Raw genomic sequence first — 18,340 nt, forward strand, 5'->3', positions numbered from 1 at the left:
TTTATTAGGTGTATAAGCTGTTCAGACAGAAGTGTTTTAAAAGACATCTTTTGTTATTTAACACACAATTGTAACACAAAACATCACTAGGTAATAGATATCACAGAATTGTAAATAGATCATTTTACCTTTATCGTAAATTTTATAAGAGGTATATTTGAGAGTTTTTATACATACAAGATTTTGTATATATCAACGCTATTATGAATTGCCAATATGTTAGAAAGTTTATTTGTGTATTGACATGTGTAATTTACTTGTGTCCTTGTGTATCTAACTTTAGGCTGATGATGGCATAGAATAAAATGTGGCATTTCATTGTATATCACATTTGAATTTGTATTGAACAGGTGGAAAATCATATACTTTCATCTCTTAATTGTAAATCTTTTTTCAATACTATGTATGATAATAATGTTTGTCTTTGGTCACAAATGCTGCTATTATTACATTCACTATCTCCTTGTCAGATTTCAATTCTGTCCTTATTCTTTCTTTTGTCAGTTTTTCAATTTTTAACATATAAAGTTAAAACTATAAAACCTCTCAGTTTTAATTACTGTGTTTTAATGGGGTGATTGTACCTCATGCGGATCACTGTAAGTACCTAGGTGCTAATACGAGGAAAGGTCTTCTTTGGGGTAATAACATTAGCGAGGTTGTAAAGAAAGGGTACAGATCTCTTCATATGGTTATGGTTGTAAAGGAGAGGGCGTGTAAGTCCCCAATTAGAGTATGGTTCAAGTGTATGCCACCCACACCAGGATTACTTAATAGAGAACCAGAAAAAATCCAAAGAAAGGCAGCACAATTAGTTCTGGATGATTTCCGGCAAAAGACTAGAGTTACAAAAATGTTGCAAACTTAGGATTGAGAAGACTGGGGATTAAAGAGACAAAGAATTCAACTAAGTGGTACGTCACTTGAAATAGTTTTTATTTTTATTTTTGCTGGTGGCTTTACGTCTCACCGACACAGATAGGTCTTATGGCGACGATGGGATAGGAAAGGGCTAGGAGTTGGAAGGAAGCGGCCGTGGCCTTAATTAAGGTACATCCCCAGCATTTGCGTGGTGTGAAAATGGGAAACCACGGAAAACCATTTTCAGGGCTGCCAACAGTGGGATTCAAACCCACTATCTCCTGGATGCAGGCTCACAGCTGCGCGCTCCTAACCGCACGGCCAACTTGCCTGGTACTTGAAATGTTTAACAGATACCCTGAGCTTCCATATATTCAGTACAACTTATAATCTTGTTGATTACAATGTTTTATTTTATTATACTTTAGGGTATCTGTTAAACATTTCAAGTAATATCCTGCCAATACAGACCCAAAAATGTTTATAGTATGCAATAAATGGTGTGTTCCGAGCCATCAGTGGAGCGATGCCATAGAATGACATTAGTAGATGAATAAGCTTGAGTGGAGCTTCTAAAAGGAAGAAAATCATAATATGAAGATAAATTTGGAATTTAAGAGGACAAATTGGGACAATATTCCTTTATAGGGAAATGTTCAATAAATTCCCAAGTTCTTTGAAGACATTTAAAGAAAAGCTAGGTAAACTATTGATAGGGTGTCTGCCACTTGGGTGACAGCCCTAAATGCTGATCATTGATAAATTAATGTATGCATGTACGTATATTTGTTTCTTTGATTGATTGATTGATTGATTGATTGATTGATTGATTGATTGATTGATTGATTGATTGATTGATTGATTGATTGATTGATTGATTGATTGATTGATTGATTAAACTGCTTTAGTTTTTCATAAATGATATGTTTTCTGTTTTTGACAGTCCAGAAAGAAAAGTGTGTGATAATAGCAACCCAGCCTACAGCTGTAAAACAGTGCAAGAGATGTTGGCTCTCTTTCTTTCATGCTGTTCATATGCTACATTGTCTCATGTCACTACTGCTGAGTTTTCATGCAGAGTAGCACCACCTGTTCCAAAGATATTTTCAGATGTTGTGGGGCCTTATGGTTCTGTTGAGATGATGAAGCCCCTTGGAAAGACTGGTAAGTATATACTTATTTGCAGTACTTATGCTAGTGTATTCTTTGAGGCCTTTGACTGTCAGAAACAATACTCGCTTAACTCTGTTTTCCAACTTTAGCTTAACCATGAAAGTTTCCCCTCCTTCCTCTCCTTAATTGTAGTGGATACTGATTAAGAGAAATTTAGTTTCTAACTATATAAAATTGTGATATTCAGTTTTAAAATATTGGTAACACTTCTTCTTCAGTTCCAATTTCCAGTTCTGTCCACAGTCAAGGTATGAATCAAAGACCTCCATGATTACCTGTCTCTCCCCCATTCTTTTCCTGCTTCCAATATTTCATCTATCTTCCCTCTTCTTGTACTCTCCTCCACTGTATGCATCCACCTCTTTCAAGGCATTCCTCTCATCTCTTTCCTGTTGGTTTCTCTGTAAATACTTTCGTGTGGAGCGTGGCATTGTATGGAAGTGAAACATGGACGATAACTAGCTCAGAAAGAAAGAGAATAGAAGCTTTTGAAATGTGGTGTTACAGAAGAATGCTGAAGGTGAGATGGATAGATCGAATCACGAATGAAGATATACTGAATCGAATTGGTGAGAGGAAATTGATTTGGCTAAATTTGATGAGAAGAAGAGATAGAATGATAGGACACATCTTAAGACACCCAGGACTTGTTCAGTTGGTTTTTGAAGGAAGTGTAGGTGGTAAGAACGGTAGGGGTAGACCAAGGTATGAATATGACAAGCAAATTAGAGCAGATGTAGGACACAATAGTTACGTAGAAATGAAAAGGTTAGCACAGGATAGGGTGGCATGGAGAGCTGCATCAAACCAGTCTATGGACTGATGACTCAAACAACAACGACTTTCTTTGGAACTCTTCTTCCATTCGCATTATGTATCCACATCATTTCAGCTTGCTTCTTTCTGTCCTGTCCTGTAGTTTTGAAAGTCCAATCCTTTTTCTAGTCTTGTCATTTGTGATTTTATCTTTTCTTGTCTTCCCTACAATCATCACATCAATGTCCCACTCCAGTCACCCGGGTGTGGTTAACAAGCCTCCTTCACTCCTTTCTGTCCTTCCACTTTTTCTGCTCCATTACTTCCGCCACATCCAATCCAGCTTCTCTAATGTCCTTCCAATTCTGATCCATCCACCTTCTTCTCGGTCTCCCAACTAGTCTCTTTCCCTTACACGTAAAATAAATACAAATTTTAATCTACCTTCTCAATACTTAACAATCATGCGATGTTTACAAAAACATTACAATATGCTAATACAAGATACTAGTTTCGGTCCTATAAGGACCATCATCAGCCTAGCCGAGATACATCAGTAAATACCATAGTCCTAAAACAGAGTAATACGGTGAGATGAAAGATGAAAGAATGGACTGGGAATGTGATGGAATTATATACATATAAAATGGTAATATATGAACTGTTGAAAATGTAGCAAAGTTATGTTGAACAGTGAGAAATAAAATCTTTTGACATATGTCTCGTTAAAATATTAATCAACAATTTTCTCAAAATAGAATAAGAAAAACTGTAGTTTCGATTAGTCCAAGGTTGCACATTTAATAATTGATTTATGTCTGATTTTAAACAAAGTCCAAGTTGAATTCATATCTTCTAGAACTAAATAGAAACCTGTGTAATTATCCATAGCCTCCCATACAAAATTTCCTAGTTGTGGTTCCTCCTCATCGTCACCACTGCATCTGCTACAGCCACATCATTTATTTCATTATCACTGCTGCTAACACAGTCACTACTACTTCTGACTAAACTTTCATCTGAATTATACAATATTTCAAGCACGTTACTGTCAGTCAAACCATGGCTGAGCGCGGTGCGTCACATGGACTGATGAAGCTGCAGCGAGACCGAAAGCAGCAGGACGAAACTGAATGAGAGGAATAATATTTATGGCGAAACAAACCAATTTGATACATATTTCAGATAAAAGGTCGAGGCATCGTCTTTCAAACGAAACATATACCATGAACAACTGCTTCTCGTATCGTATGACAGAAAGCAGAACTAACTGATGCTTACACAGAGCGCTCGTGGAGAGTTACGAAAATATTACAAGCCGCGAAATAGAGACAAATATAATAAATAAACCACATTCTTAATGTAAAACTAGAGCAAAGAACATCACGCGAAAAGACAAACTTCTCAGATCATCCTTTCTTTATTTTATTCTGTGGGAAAGAATGAAGCAAACTGACTTTTGAAAAAAGCAGAGATTGGTGCTCAGACTTAATTGACAAATATTTTTCCTTGCTAAAACAACTACATTGTAACAATTTTCAATTCTTATTTACAACAGTGATAAACCCAAAAATGTCTTCTTGGAAACAAAACAATTTGCATATCCATAACTCCAAAACTCTTTGCACAATAGCCATAAATGTGAAACCATATATGGGTCTATACCCCATATAGAGGTCGGCGTTGAGGGCTTAAAATACGAATAATCCCAAAAGATGCACATATAAGAAATAAATTGACAAGAGGGTTCACCTTTTCAATACAGTATACAAGTAAACCCTGTTATACATGGATTTGTTGTCCGCAGTTTTGCATATTCATGATTGCGGTTTTCAGTCTAGTGCTGCCAACTGTTACATGGAAGCTGTAATGCCCTTAAGACGAGTACTGAAATCTGTAACATATACGTCATGTGCCACGGTTAAACTGGGCAAGCGCATCTCTACGCGCATCTTCTGTCGTTTTTGTCGAGATGTGAATCGTCAGTTTCAGTCAGTAGAGCTGTGAAGTTGCACTTGACAGGTTTTGTATTTAAAACGCCGGGTAAAAGGAAGGAAAGTGTGCCTGTCAAAGGAAAGAAGCGTGTACGAAAGTTGTATTCGTTAGAAACAGAAGTTTTGGAACATTATGAGAAAGATCAGCTTATTGTTGACATTCAGCTTGCTTTGGGACTTAGTGAATCCACTGTGAGGACTATTCATGACTGTACCGGGTAGAACACCCCTACGCCGCTAGTTTAAATCTTGCGCCAATGAATCCTCCTCTACAGGAGAAACTCTGAACCTTAAAAACTGGATCAACTCATAAGTTTCTCAGAAGATGTCACTGCCGTAAATTCTATGATTATGAAGTTGTCAATACTGTGTGGATTTCAACTTGTTTTGTTTTCCATTGATCAAGAAGTGTGGACATTCTCTTATAGATGTCTCTACTAAAAAACTATGATCATGCACCCTGGTGCGAAGTGAAGGAACTTTTTTGAAGAAATTTTGTATTCATAAGTTTTCTCTTTACTAAATTTAGTTCATTCATTTGTGGGTTGGCAATATTAATCTTTTCTTTCCGCTAGTTTTTAATTGAGCCAATCCAGAATTTCCGTAATTAATTTTTGACCAATCATGTCTTTCTTATTCGATTTTGAGTGTACTGTCTACACTGAGCAATAAATTGAGTGGGTGTGGCTGTTTTATTCATGAAAGGTCTCCAATTTTCCCCGAGGGTATAAAAACTGCTGATTTTCTTGTTTCTCGGTCACTTCATCTACATCTAACCTAGTGTATGGACATGTAGCAGGAGGCGGGAAGCACCTCTTTCATCAGGCAGCAGCTCTTCAGTAAGGTAATGGCCGTTTAACATCTTTATTTCTTGCTAGTTCAGCAGTTAAACCCTCGGGAAAGGTCCGAATCCCTTTACAATGTAAACTATCTTTTCGACATGTAATTTTTTGTAGGATGCTAAATGGTTTATTTTGTCACCTATTCAATACATATAAATTTTACATTTAGGAATTTATTATTAATTCCGCTTGAGACATGTTTCGCCCTTCATTGAGGGCATCATCAGTCAAATTACCTTCTCAAATGTAAAATTGATATGTATTGAATAGGTGACAAAATAAACCATTTAGCATCCTACATTCAGTATCTTCAATACGGATAACAATGATTTTTATCACTTGCAATAAAAATTTTTGCCGTTTGATGTAAAAACTTTATTAAATCTGTAACTGCAATTCGGGGATAGAGAGTGCTTTATCCTCTCGAGCTCCCCTTCATATTGGTTTGAGGTCACTACGTTTTGTAACTGGTTTTCTTCCCTTCTGTAATACCTTACAGATTTTCTTATACGAGTCACCTCCATAGTTTGGGAATAGCCCATGTTTCATCGGCCTAGTGCCTCTTAGGTTTTAAGAAGTTTCATATAGAAGTACAAGTACACGCCTCCATTCATCTTTGTATTTTGGGCCATTTACTTAACCTGTTCTTTTCTGCTAAGGCCCAGTAGGTTGGGTACAAGATACCCCTGTTTCCTTGTAAGTGTACCTTGAGGGCAGTTAATGGTAAAGTCTGTTGTGGCCTTTAATTGGCTCAGAAAATTGAGAGCGGGTCAGCTCTTTTATTTGTGGTAAAAATAGCCTCAGCGAGGCTTGATGTTAAAAGTTGGGAGTAAGTGCTCCGTGTATGGAGGGGATTTCTGCCCTTTGGTAAATATGTGTTGTGTGAGCTGAGAGCTCAGGAAATGTAAAGTGAGGGCTTGAAGCCCAAGTTCTGTTTATACCACCAATCTTGTCTTCCCTAGACTTAAATTTTTGTTACTGGTACCTTGTTACTTGCTGTTTCTTTTAAAAGTGAGAAAAAAATATAACCTTTGTTACAGTTTTAAATTAACTTTGATTTTGTAGTTAGACCCGATCACCCCGGCACCTTCTTTCACCTCTGCTAATCCACGAAACCACGGTAACAATGACAATGTGGAATCAACTTGAAAAACTGCTCAATCTCCTACTAACTTAAGTGTGATTAGAGTGACCAAATGTCATTCGGAAGCGACGGAAAGAAAGGATTGGATTGAGCATCACAACCAACAACACATGCCTCTCTCTTGAGTTCTATTCAAGCTAAAGCAGAGTTTAGTTTATTATTGTGTGTTTCAGTGTTCAATTTTTAAGTGTAAAGTTTGCATAAAAATGCGTTTCAAAAACATGATAATGGTTATTTTTTGTAAAAATACTAAAAATCTCTGCTATTTTAAACTTAATATGTGAGTAAACAGAAACCTAACCCTGTATTTTACATATAAAGTGACTCTCCATTTACGCAAATTTGGTATGCACGGCAGTTCTGCGGAATGTAACTATTGCGTATAACGAGGTCTACCTGTATTAAAGAAATAGTCTAGTCTTGGGACTAGTTTCAGCCACTTACTGGCCATCTTCAGCCAAAATAAAAATTAAACAGATCATGTGATAACTAAAACATATGTATATAAGATAAAGACACTATTGGAGGAATTATTATAACATTAAAATACATGTAACAACAAAAATTATGATTGTGATCATCTTGTCATAATATGATGTCCTTAAGTTGAGTTAGGACCTCAGGCAATGAAGTAAATCTGAAAATGATAGCCAGAATTAGGAATGATTAAACAAACAGAAAAGAAATTAAAAAGGAGAAAAATTATTTGAGACTCGCCTCTAGAGTGAAAAATACACCACGTGTAATGTCTGATGTAGAACAAACCACTGACATGCAAGAGGAAGCAGGCAAGCTATGGAAACAAAGGAGTGGATAGGGAACAAAACATTGACATGCTGTAGGAAGCAGGCAGTGTCATATTATGACAAGGGAATTACAACCATAATTTTTGTTGTTATATGTATTTTAATGTTATAATTATTCCTGCAACATTGTCGTTATATACATAATTATATTTTAGTTATCACATGATCTCTTTAATTTTTATTTTGGCTGAAGATAGCCACTAAGTGGCTCGCAACAAGGAACATGAAATTATGAGGTTTATCCATGATAAACGCAAGGTCGAAATGTCCATAATACGAGATGAGATACGGATTCCCTGAACTTCCAAATACAGTATCAGATAATTCTAATGGAAATAATTTGGGAAGTAGGTAGGATTTACATGACACTTGTGTGTATTTATTTTATTTCTCAAATTAAATTTGAAATTTGTTATAAATAAAATTACACAGTAATTTTACAAAGCACATTTTAAGCCTGATTTAATATTTTTAAAGGAAACAGTGGGTGGCGTCTTGCATTCAGGTTCATCTTGGATTCGGAGAAATATAGTATCAGACTCTGCTACAACAATAGCACGAAGATAAGAAAAAGGCAAAGCCTCCAGATGACAAGACACAAAGAAAGGGAGGCCATGGCATAATGACGTAACAATAACTAGAATAGGGAAGCAACAACAATTCAAGCTTCACAGCCGACTTACAATTCAAATACTAACTTCATCAAGCAAACTTTAAATAATTAACAAAAAATAAAATTTAATAATAATAATAATAATAATAATAATAATAATAATAATAATAATAATAATAATAATAATAATAATAACAATAATAATAATAATAATAATAATAATAATAACTGTTATGGGGAACACCCGTGGACAAGCAGAGGTGAAAGAAGGTGCCAGGGTGAATGGGTCTAACTATAAAATCAAAGTTAATTTACCGGGCGAGTTGGCCATGCGTGTAGAGGCGCGCGGCTGTGAGCTTGCATCCGGGAGATAGTAGGTTCGAATCCCACTATCGGCAGCCCTGAAGATGGTTTTCTGTGGTACCCATTTTCACACCAGGCAAATGCTGGGGCTGTACCTTAATTAAGGCCACGGCCACTTCCTTCCAACTCCTAGGCCTTTCCTATCCCATCGTTGCCATAAGACCTATCTGTGTCGGTGCAACGTAAAGCCCCTAGCAAAAAAAAAAGTTAATTTAAAACTGTAACAAAGGTGGTTTTTTTTTTTTTTCTTTCTGTTTTTAAAAACAGCAAGTAACAATGTAACAGGTACCAGTAGCAATAAACAAGTCTAGGAAAGACAAGATTGATGGTATAAACAGATCTTGGGCTTCAAGCCCTCACTTTACATTCCAGAGTTACACGCTCAACTTTACAAAGATCATAACTTTACTTAAGGGCAGAAATCCCCTAATACATGGAGCGCTGGCTCCCGACTCACAATATCAAGCCTTCAAAAGGAGTTCAGTAATCTTACTTTGAAAAAGAGCTAACAGGCTCTCAGTTTTCAAGCCTATTCAAGGCAACACCAAGAATATCTTACACCTTTGGCCTTCCATGGCCCAGCTTACAAAATTGAAACAGGGGTATCTCGTACCCAACCTATAGGGCCTTCATGTAAAAGAAATAACAGTTAAATAAATGGCCCAAACACAAAATGAAAGGAGGTGAGTACTTGCACTCCTAGATATGAACACTTAAAACCTAAAGGGCACTAGGCCGATGAAACAGGGGCTATTCCCAAACTATGGAGTTGACTCGTATAAGAATAAATTAAGACATTACGGAAAGGAAAAGACCAGTTACAAACGTAGTCACCTCAAACCAATGTGAAGGGGAGCTCGAGAGGGTACCTCACTCTCTATCCCCGATTTACAGTTAAAGATTTTATAAAGTTTTTACATAAGCCAACAGAAAATTACATTTGTAGAAAAGTAGGTTTCATGGTTAAAGTTTCGGACCTTTCCCTCAGGTTACACTGCGGAGCTAGCAAGAAATAAAGATGTTAACTGGCCATTACCTCGCTGAAGACCTGTTGCCTGATGAAAGAGGCACCTCCTGCTTGACACACACACACTAAGTTAGATGTTGATCAAATGGTCAAGAGACGAGAAATTCTGCAGTTTATAAACCCTCGGGGAAAGTTCAAGACCTTTCATGAATAATCAAGACACACCTACAGAGTTTTATTGGTTGACATCAAAAGTGACACTCAGAATTCAGGAAGATGCCTGTGATAGGCTGAAAATTAATTACAGAAATTCATGATTGGCGAAATTCAAAACTGGCGGAAAGAAAGATCAATATTGTCAACCCAAAAATGAATGAACATAATTTAGTAAAAAAATAACTTATGAATACAAAACTTCTTCAAAAAAGGTTCTTCCACTTTGCACCAGGGTGCATGATCATAGTTTTTCAGCAGTGACATCTGCATGAGAGAATGTCCAAAATTGTTGATAAATAGAAAACAAGTAGAAATTCACACAGTTCAGGAAACTTCTCTACAACAAAATTACTGTAGTGACATCTTCTGAGTAACAGTTTAAGTAGGAGTAGCCTTCAAGTTCACTGTTTCTCCTGTAGAGGAGTTCTTTTAGGCGCAAGATTTAAAATTGTGGAGTAGAGGTGTAACCTCCCGGTACAATAATAATAATAATAATAATAATAATAATAATAATAGTACTGGGAGGTACACCCCAACGCCACGCATTCAAATTCATCGCCTAAAGAACTCCTCTGTTGGTAAAACAGTGAAACTGAAACTACACCTACTTAGAAATTTAATCAGAAGATGTCACCTAAAATTTTGAGTAATTTTGTTATTGTGCAGTTGCTTACACTGACTGAATTTATCAGTGTTTTGGTTGCCATTCATCAAGAAGTTTGCACATTTTCCCACAGATGACACTACAAAAACTATGATCATGCACCCTGGTGCGAAGTGAAAGAACTTTTGATTTAAACAAGTTTTGTATTCCTAAGTTTTTTTCCTTTTTCTAATTTATGTTCATTTATTTTTGGGTTGGCAATTCCTCCTTTTCTTTCCGCCAGTTTTGAATCTAGCCAATCCGTAATTTTTGTAATTTATGTCCAACCAATCCCATATTTCTTCTTCAATTTGTATCTACCAATAAAAATTAAGAGGGCGTGGCCTGATTCATCTTGAATGATCTCGAACCTTCCATGAGGGTTTATAAACTGCGGCTTTTCACGTCTCATGGCCAATTGATTGTCATCTTACTGAGTGTGTGTGTCTAAGCAGGAAGCCTCTTTCATCTGTCAACAGTACATCGACAAGGTAATGGCCACATAACATCTTTCTTTATTACTAACTCCGCAGTTTAACCCGAGGGAAAGGTCCGAATCATTAGCTATGTAACCTAGCTTTTCTAAAATGTAACTTTCTGCCGGCTAATGTAAAAACTTCATAAAATCTTTAACTGTAAATCGGGGATAGGGAGTGATGTACCCTCTCGAGCTCCCCTTCATCTTGGTTTGAGGTGACTACGTTTTTATAACTGCTTTTCATTCTGTAATGCGGTAATGTAATTTCTATGCGAGTCACCTCAGTAGTTTGGGAATAGCCCCTGTTTCATCGGCCTAGTGCCCCTTAGGTTTTAAGTGTCCATATCTAGGAGTGCAAGTATTCGCCTCCATTAATTTTGTGTTCGGGCCATTAATTTACCTGTTATTCTTATCCCATGAAGGCCCAGTAGGTTGGGTATTTAATACCCCTGTAAAAATAAGTTCCATTTGTAAATAGTGCCTTGAGAGGCCTGTAATTTGTAATTTGAGGTTGCCTCGAGTAGGCTTGGAAAACTGAGTGCCTGTTCGCTCTTTTTCAAGCTTTTGTAAGATTTATGAAAGTCTCTTGAAGGCTAAATGTTGGGAGCAAGTGCTCTGTGAATTAGGGGATTTCTGCCCTTAACTAAATATTTCTTCTTCCATTTGTAAAATTGTAAAACTAGGGGCTTAAAGCCCAAAACCCAAAAGTGTTAACGTTCTGAATCTTGGATTTTCTCAACCTTGTTGCTAAATTGCTAATTGTACCTGTTACGTTATTATTTGTTGATTTTTGAAATTCTAAAGAAAGATAACCTTTGTTAAAGTTTAAATCAATTCTTGACATTGTAGTAGACCCATTCACCCCAGCACCTTCTTTAACTTCTTTCTGCTCCACGGGTAACCCCGTAAAAAGTGGTAGCAGAGCGTGGTTGAATGGGTCTCAATTAAACCCTTGTTGACGGCTAATCATAGTATCCGTTTCGAACTCTAAGAATTTTCTCGGTCGCTGGAATTCTTTTTGTCTCTAAATTTGTAACCTTTCTTTCATCATGTCTGGCCCTTGCGAAGTCCTCCATCCCGGCCACTTGCGCAAGGAGGAATTGATCTATGAATTGCTTATTAATGTCAATCTGGAGGCACGGTTGCGGCAGATACCACCAAACTTAAGGAATCTTTAGAATTACCTATTAGTATCCCAACTTTGGGAGAGAAGGAAATTGATGGCCACATAACATCTTTTTTGCTAACTCCGCAGTTTAACCCAAGGGAAAGGTCCGAATCATTAGCGATGTAACCTAGCTTTTATAAAATGTAACTTTCTGCCGGCTAATGTAAAAACTTCATAAAATCTTTAATTGTAAATCGGGGATAGAGAGTGATGTACCCTCTCGAGCTCCCCTTCATCTTGGTTTGAGGTGACTACGTTTTTATAACTGCTTTTCATTCTGTAATGTGGTAATGCAATTTCTATACGAGTCACCTCAGTGGTTTGTTTATAGCCCCTGTTTCATCGGCCTAGTGCCCCTTAGGTTTTAAGTGTCCATATCTAGGAGCGCAAGTATTCGCCTCCATTAATTTTGTGTTCGGGCCATTAATTTACCTGTTATTCTTATCCCACGAAGGCCCAGTAGGTTGGGTATTTAATACCCCTGTAAAAATAAGTTCCATTTGTAAATAGTGCCTTGAGAGGCCTGTAATTTGTAATTTGAGGTTGCCTCGAGTAGGCTTGGAAAACTGAGAGCCTGTTCGCTCTTTTTCAAGGTTTTGTAAGATTTATGAAAGCCTCTTGATGGCTAAATGTTGGGAGTAAGTGCTCTGTGAATTAGGGGATTTCTGCCCTTAACTAAATATTTCTTCTTCCATTTGTAAAATTGTAAAACTATAGGCTTAAAGCCCAAAGCCCAAAAGTGTTAACGTTCTGAATCTTGGATTTTCTCAACCTTGTTGCTAAATTGCTAATTGTACCTGTTACGTTGTTATTTGTTGATTTTTGAAATTCTAAAGAAATATAAGCTTTTTTAAAATTTTTATCAATTCTTGACATTGTAGTTAGATCCATTCACCCCAGCACCTTCTTTAACCTCTTTCTGCTCCACGGGTAACCCCATATTAATAATAATAATAATAATAATAATAATAATAATAATAATAATAATAATAATAATAATAATAATAATAATAATAATAATAAAGATATACAAGAATGCTATCCACTCATGAGGAAACTAAAAGATCGCCAGGGGTTTCAAGAAGGGCCAAAGTTGTAAAAGGGAATGATGTGGATGGAGGAAAGTAAAGAGCAACACCGGCCATGAATGAAACACCACTGGGCTGAAATAATGTGGTCCTTAGTAGGCTGATAAAACAAAAGTCATAAATAAATTTTAAATAATAAACCTGATCAATCTGCTCGAGGAAAATAAGTCCAAATAGACTAAATGAACAAAATGAATTTAAAGCTTCCACTATTCCGGAGAGAAATAACAGGAATGAAATTTAAGAACAGAAAATTAATTAAACAGATTTGCTTTAAACACCTAAAGAAAGTTCAGATCCACCGCATATAATTATTTGTTCCAGTACTCCTGTGCCATGTACTGAAGTTCACCTTGTTGGACCGATTTCTGTTTCTCGTTATCTAGCCTCTTCTTTGCTGCATTTCTTTCTTTCACTCTCTCATTCCACTATGATGTTTCTTTCTCCCTGCACATGTCTTCCCACATAGTAATTCTGCTTCTGAAACCAGGGTGCTCTTGAATAATAGCCACTCTTCTTCTTCTCTTCTTTTTTTTCATTTTTTTGTAAAATGGCTGAGATCTTTCATTAGTATTCTTCTTTCTTCCAATCTTCTTCTAGCAACCAGGTTTTTATCTTTGTCATTTTCTTGTGCTTGACATTCTGCAGATGGACTTTCCCAATGTGTGTAACCAAAAGCCTGTGGTCACCATCAAGACTTTCAGTTGGAATAAATGTCAAAAAAAAAAAAAAAAAAAAAAGAAAACATCAGTGATGGACTGGCTAGCACATCACTGTCCTCTGCTTCCCATCCCAACTGTAGCGTGTGATTTTATGGCTGTCTCCCTTCTGAAACCAAGAGTTTTGTATGTTCAGGTTATTCTGTGCACAGAAGTCTATCAGGTTTTCTTCCTCCTGGTTTCTGCCACCATAGCCATGGGGCCTATGATGTCTTCGCAGCCTTGCCTATCTGTCTCAGCCTAGGCATTCAGGTTGTCTTCCTTTATTTGGTCCTCTAGATCTACAAGCAACTGATAATTTTCATCTGCAGGGCAGCCTGCCTGTGGGACATATACTTGGAGAAAGGTATGGAATACCTGGCCAGCACGCAATATCATTTTATTGATTCATTCACTCATATAACTGATGTCCATCTGCACAGCAACATCTTTGTGGAGAATGAAAGCAACTCCATTTCTAACTTCATTAGAGTTCCCACTCCAGTACAGTATATAATCATTCCGTGAGGTATTCTTTCCTGAACCTTTCCATTTTGTCTCACTCAATCCTAAAATAAGAATATTGGACAATGCTTTTTGTGTTTCTCATGTTCCATTCTGATCTACTAATATGGGAAAACAGTGAGAGTGAAGTGCAGGAACGGCTAAATGTATGGGAGGAAGTTGCATCATCTTATGGAACAAAGTTCTCAGCACAAAAGAATGAAGTGCTGGTAATGATACGAAACAAGAACCGAGCGTATATTGGCATGACATTAATAGGGAAGCAGTTGAAAAGAGCTGAAAGCTTTAAATACCTGGGAAGTGTAATTGAAGAAAATGGAGGAAACAGGATGGAAATCGATGAAAGAGGATAGTGTGCAAATGGATTCTTTATGAGTGTGGGAGGATTGCTATGGAACAGGGATGTACCACTGAGATATAAAGGAATTATCTACAATACTTATTTTGTGCCAATTTCGACATGTGAATCAAAAACATGGGTGATGAAGGAGAGGGATAGAAGTAGAATACTAGCAGTGGAAATGAAGTTTCAGAGATATCGAGTAGGTTTAACAAGGATGGACAAAGTAAGAAATGAGAGAGTTTGGGAAATGGTAAATGAGGTATCTCTACAGGTAAAGATAGAAAATCAGATCAAAAATTAGATGTATGGCTTTTCAGGCGTTTGCTCTATTAACCAGCATTTCGTCTTAGGCCTGACACTAGACTCGTCAGAGTGGGATGTGTCAGACCCTACCCACTTATGCTGGGGTGTATGCAGGTGAACTTATCAGAAGCCTCTTATGTTGCACAGTCTGATAACTGCATACGGGAGATAAAACTCCACTATGGAAATAATGCCCGCCTAGCAATTCCAAGTCAAGGCTGCAGTGGTGTGGACATGTTAAGAGAATGGAGAAGAGAGGATACCAAGAAAGATGTTAGAAATGGAGTTGAAGGGAAGGAGACCTGGAGGAAGACTGAGGGACAAATGGAGGTCAAATGGACTGTATCGCGATTGACCTGTCTAAAGCATTTGATAGGGTGGATCATGGGAGACTACTGGCAAAAATGAGTGCAATTGTACTAGACAAAAGAGTGACTGAATGGGTTGCTATATTTCTAGAAAATAGATCTCAGAGAATTAGAGTCGGTGAAGCTTTATCTGACCCTGTAATAATTAAGAGGGGAATTCCTCAAGGCAGTATTATCGGACCTTTATTTTCTTATATATATAAATAATATGAGTAAAGGAGTGGAATCGGAGGTAAGGCTTTTTGCGGATGATGTTATTCTCTATAGAGTGATAAATAAGTTACAAGATTGTGAGCAACTGCAAAATGACCTCGATAATGTTATGAGATGGACAGTAGGAAATGGTATGATGATAAACAGGGTTAAAAGTCAGGTTGTGAGTTTCACAAATAGGAAAAGTCCTCTCAGTTTTAATTACTGCGTTGATGGGATGAAAGTTCCTTTTGGGGATCATTGTAAGTATCTAGGTGTTAATATAAGGAAAGACCTTCATTGGGGTAATCACATGAATGGGATTGTAAATAAAAGGTACAGATCTCTGCACATGGTTATGAGGGTGTTTAGGGGTTGTAGTAAGGATGTAAAGGAAAGGGCATATAAGTCTCTGGTAAGACCCCAACTAGAGTATGGTTCCACTGTATGGGACCCTCACCAGGATTACTTGATTCAAGAATTGGAAAAAATCCAAAGAAAAGCAGCTCGATTTGTTCTGGGTGATTTCCGACAAAAGAGTAGCGTTACAAAAATGTTGCAAAGTTTGGGTTGGGAAGAATTGAGAGAAAGAAGAAGAGCTGCTCGACTAAGTGGTATGTGATAGAAATAATAACAGTAAGTTATTTATTAGACCACCTAATCAATACAAAGTCTAGTCTTGTATGAATTACATAAATTTGTTAACTAATAGTGGTACATGTTTCGCCTTCCCTGAAGGCATCATCAGCCATAGTCTTAACCTTAAATTAAAAATAAGCGTCTAAATAACATGTAATAATGAAATGAATTTTAAAATCTGGAGGAGATTTGAAGTAAAATAACATTAAAAATAAGAATGATGGTTTAAAAATAAAATGTGATGAGATAATAGTGGAAGTATTAACAAAATTAACATTAGAAGGTTGCTAAAATAAGAGCAATGGATAAAAACAACAGATTGTTATACAACAAGTAGTAAGATTGCATAAAAATAAAGTTGATAGTCTGGCGGTATGTTCCGAGCTGTCAGCGGAGAGGTGGCGTGGAATGACATTAGTAGACGAATAGGTTTGAGTGGCGTTTATAAAAGTAGGAAAGATCACAATATGAAGATAAAGTTGGAATTCAAGAGGACAAACTGGGGCAAATATTCATTTATAGGAAGGGGAGTTAGGGATTGGAATAACTTACCAAGGGAGACGTTCAATAAATTTCCAATTTCTTTGAAATCATTTAGGAAAAGGCTAGGAAAACAACAGATAGGGAATCTGCCACCTGGGCGACTGCCTTAATGCAGATCAGTATTGATTGATTGACAGATGGCTGAAAGGTGTAAGAAAAGAGCATCGAGGCAAGAGGAGGGAACTGGATGACATTGACAGAAGAGAAGTGGTGGATGGACATAAACGATGGAGAGGCTTTTATTCGAAGCCAACTCAGCCTGTGGTTGGAAACTGCTCCAGATGATGATGATGATGATGATGATGATGATGATGATCCATTCTGTATATAATTGGATTGATGGTGGTTGCTCTTGTAACGATACCGAGCCTTTCTGTAGAGACCTGCAAAATGCTAGGCATCCCTAATAATACCATAAAAGACATTGCACCGGGCGAGTTGGCCGTGCGCGTAGAGGCGCGCGGCTGTGAGCTTGCATCCGGGAGATAGTAGGTTCGAATCCCACTATCGGCAGCCCTGAAGATGGTTTTCCGTGGTTTCCCATTTTCACACCAGGCAAATGCTGGGGCTGTACCTTAATTAAGGCCACGGCCGCTTCCTTCCAACTCGTAGGCCTTTCCTATCCCATCGTCGCCATAAGACCTATCGTGTCGGTGCGACGTAAAGCCCCCTAGCAAAAAAAAAAAAAAAAAAAAAAAACATTGCACACTCAGCAGTTATGGTATCAGTTGCAATTCTACAAAATCACTTATATGCTATATAATAATGTGTTATTGTCCTTAACCTCTTCTACCATTTTCCTATATTTTACAGTACTTGCAATTGTCTAACCATATTTTGTGTCGTTGTTGTACTTTGTCCCTGTGACAGCCTTGATAATTTTCAGGAAGCTAATAAAATACAAAAAAGTCTTTGTATTTCATCTTTTGACTGATTTATTGGAAGGAATTTTTTTTAATGATTATTTTCAGATGTTCATAGTGTACCAGCTATTGCTGGTATTCACAGTAGCAGTAGTGTTGGAAGCATGTTGGAGTCTCTGCTCACAGAAGTTGATAAACTGAAGATTCGCAAGTTTCCACAGTACAGTGCAGCGGGTCTTGAGGAAGATGAATATCGGGAAACTATAGAACAGTTGCTGCAACTGCGAGAGTGTTACCATGAGGAGTTCGACGTTTGAAGCACCTGTGAACTACTTAACTGGTAAAGATAACCTTTGATCATTTTCAGACTAGATGAAGAATGAAAAGCATTGAATAATGTAATATCTCAAGCCATCTCTTTTCAGTTACAACTCAGTTAATTTATAACTGTTAGGTTTTTTACTCTGCTAGTTTTTAGTAATAAATTTATAAACTATCTGAAAAAATAAAATATACGGTAACAGTATTATTCTATTTTAATTAAGTTTTTTTCTTTTTCAAGTATAATACTGAATAGAATAATGTGACACAAAATAAGTTATTTTATTGATCGTTGTATTCTGGCTGTGTCCTAAGCAGGGCTAGGATTTATTTGTACTAAAAATGTTCAAAATATGTCCAAATATACCCGAATACTCTGCACATATTTCCTGGAATTTAGTGAATAAAAACTGGGGTGCACTCATTATTTGAG

The 18,340-nt window shown here is 37.0% G+C and overlaps 1 protein-coding gene across 4 annotated transcripts in view; it reads left to right on the forward strand.

Annotated features, from left to right (window-relative positions):
• The window catches only part of mst (misato mitochondrial distribution and morphology regulator), a 146,417-nt gene that overhangs the window by 102,503 nt on the left and 25,574 nt on the right, over nt 1-18,340 (forward strand). For all 4 annotated transcript variants that reach the window (XM_067146774.2, XM_067146773.2, XM_067146775.2 and 1 more), the window contains 2 exons: nt 1,805-2,025; nt 17,695-17,926. In XM_067146774.2, the coding sequence (XP_067002875.2) occupies nt 1,805-2,025; nt 17,695-17,903 (430 nt within the window). In that variant the 3' untranslated portion in view covers nt 17,904-17,926. The remainder of the gene's footprint in view (nt 1-1,804; nt 2,026-17,694; nt 17,927-18,340) is intronic.

Source organism: Anabrus simplex, chromosome 5 (assembly GCF_040414725.1).
Source record: "Anabrus simplex isolate iqAnaSimp1 chromosome 5, ASM4041472v1, whole genome shotgun sequence".
In the NCBI taxonomy this organism is placed as follows: domain Eukaryota; kingdom Metazoa; phylum Arthropoda; class Insecta; order Orthoptera; family Tettigoniidae; genus Anabrus; species Anabrus simplex.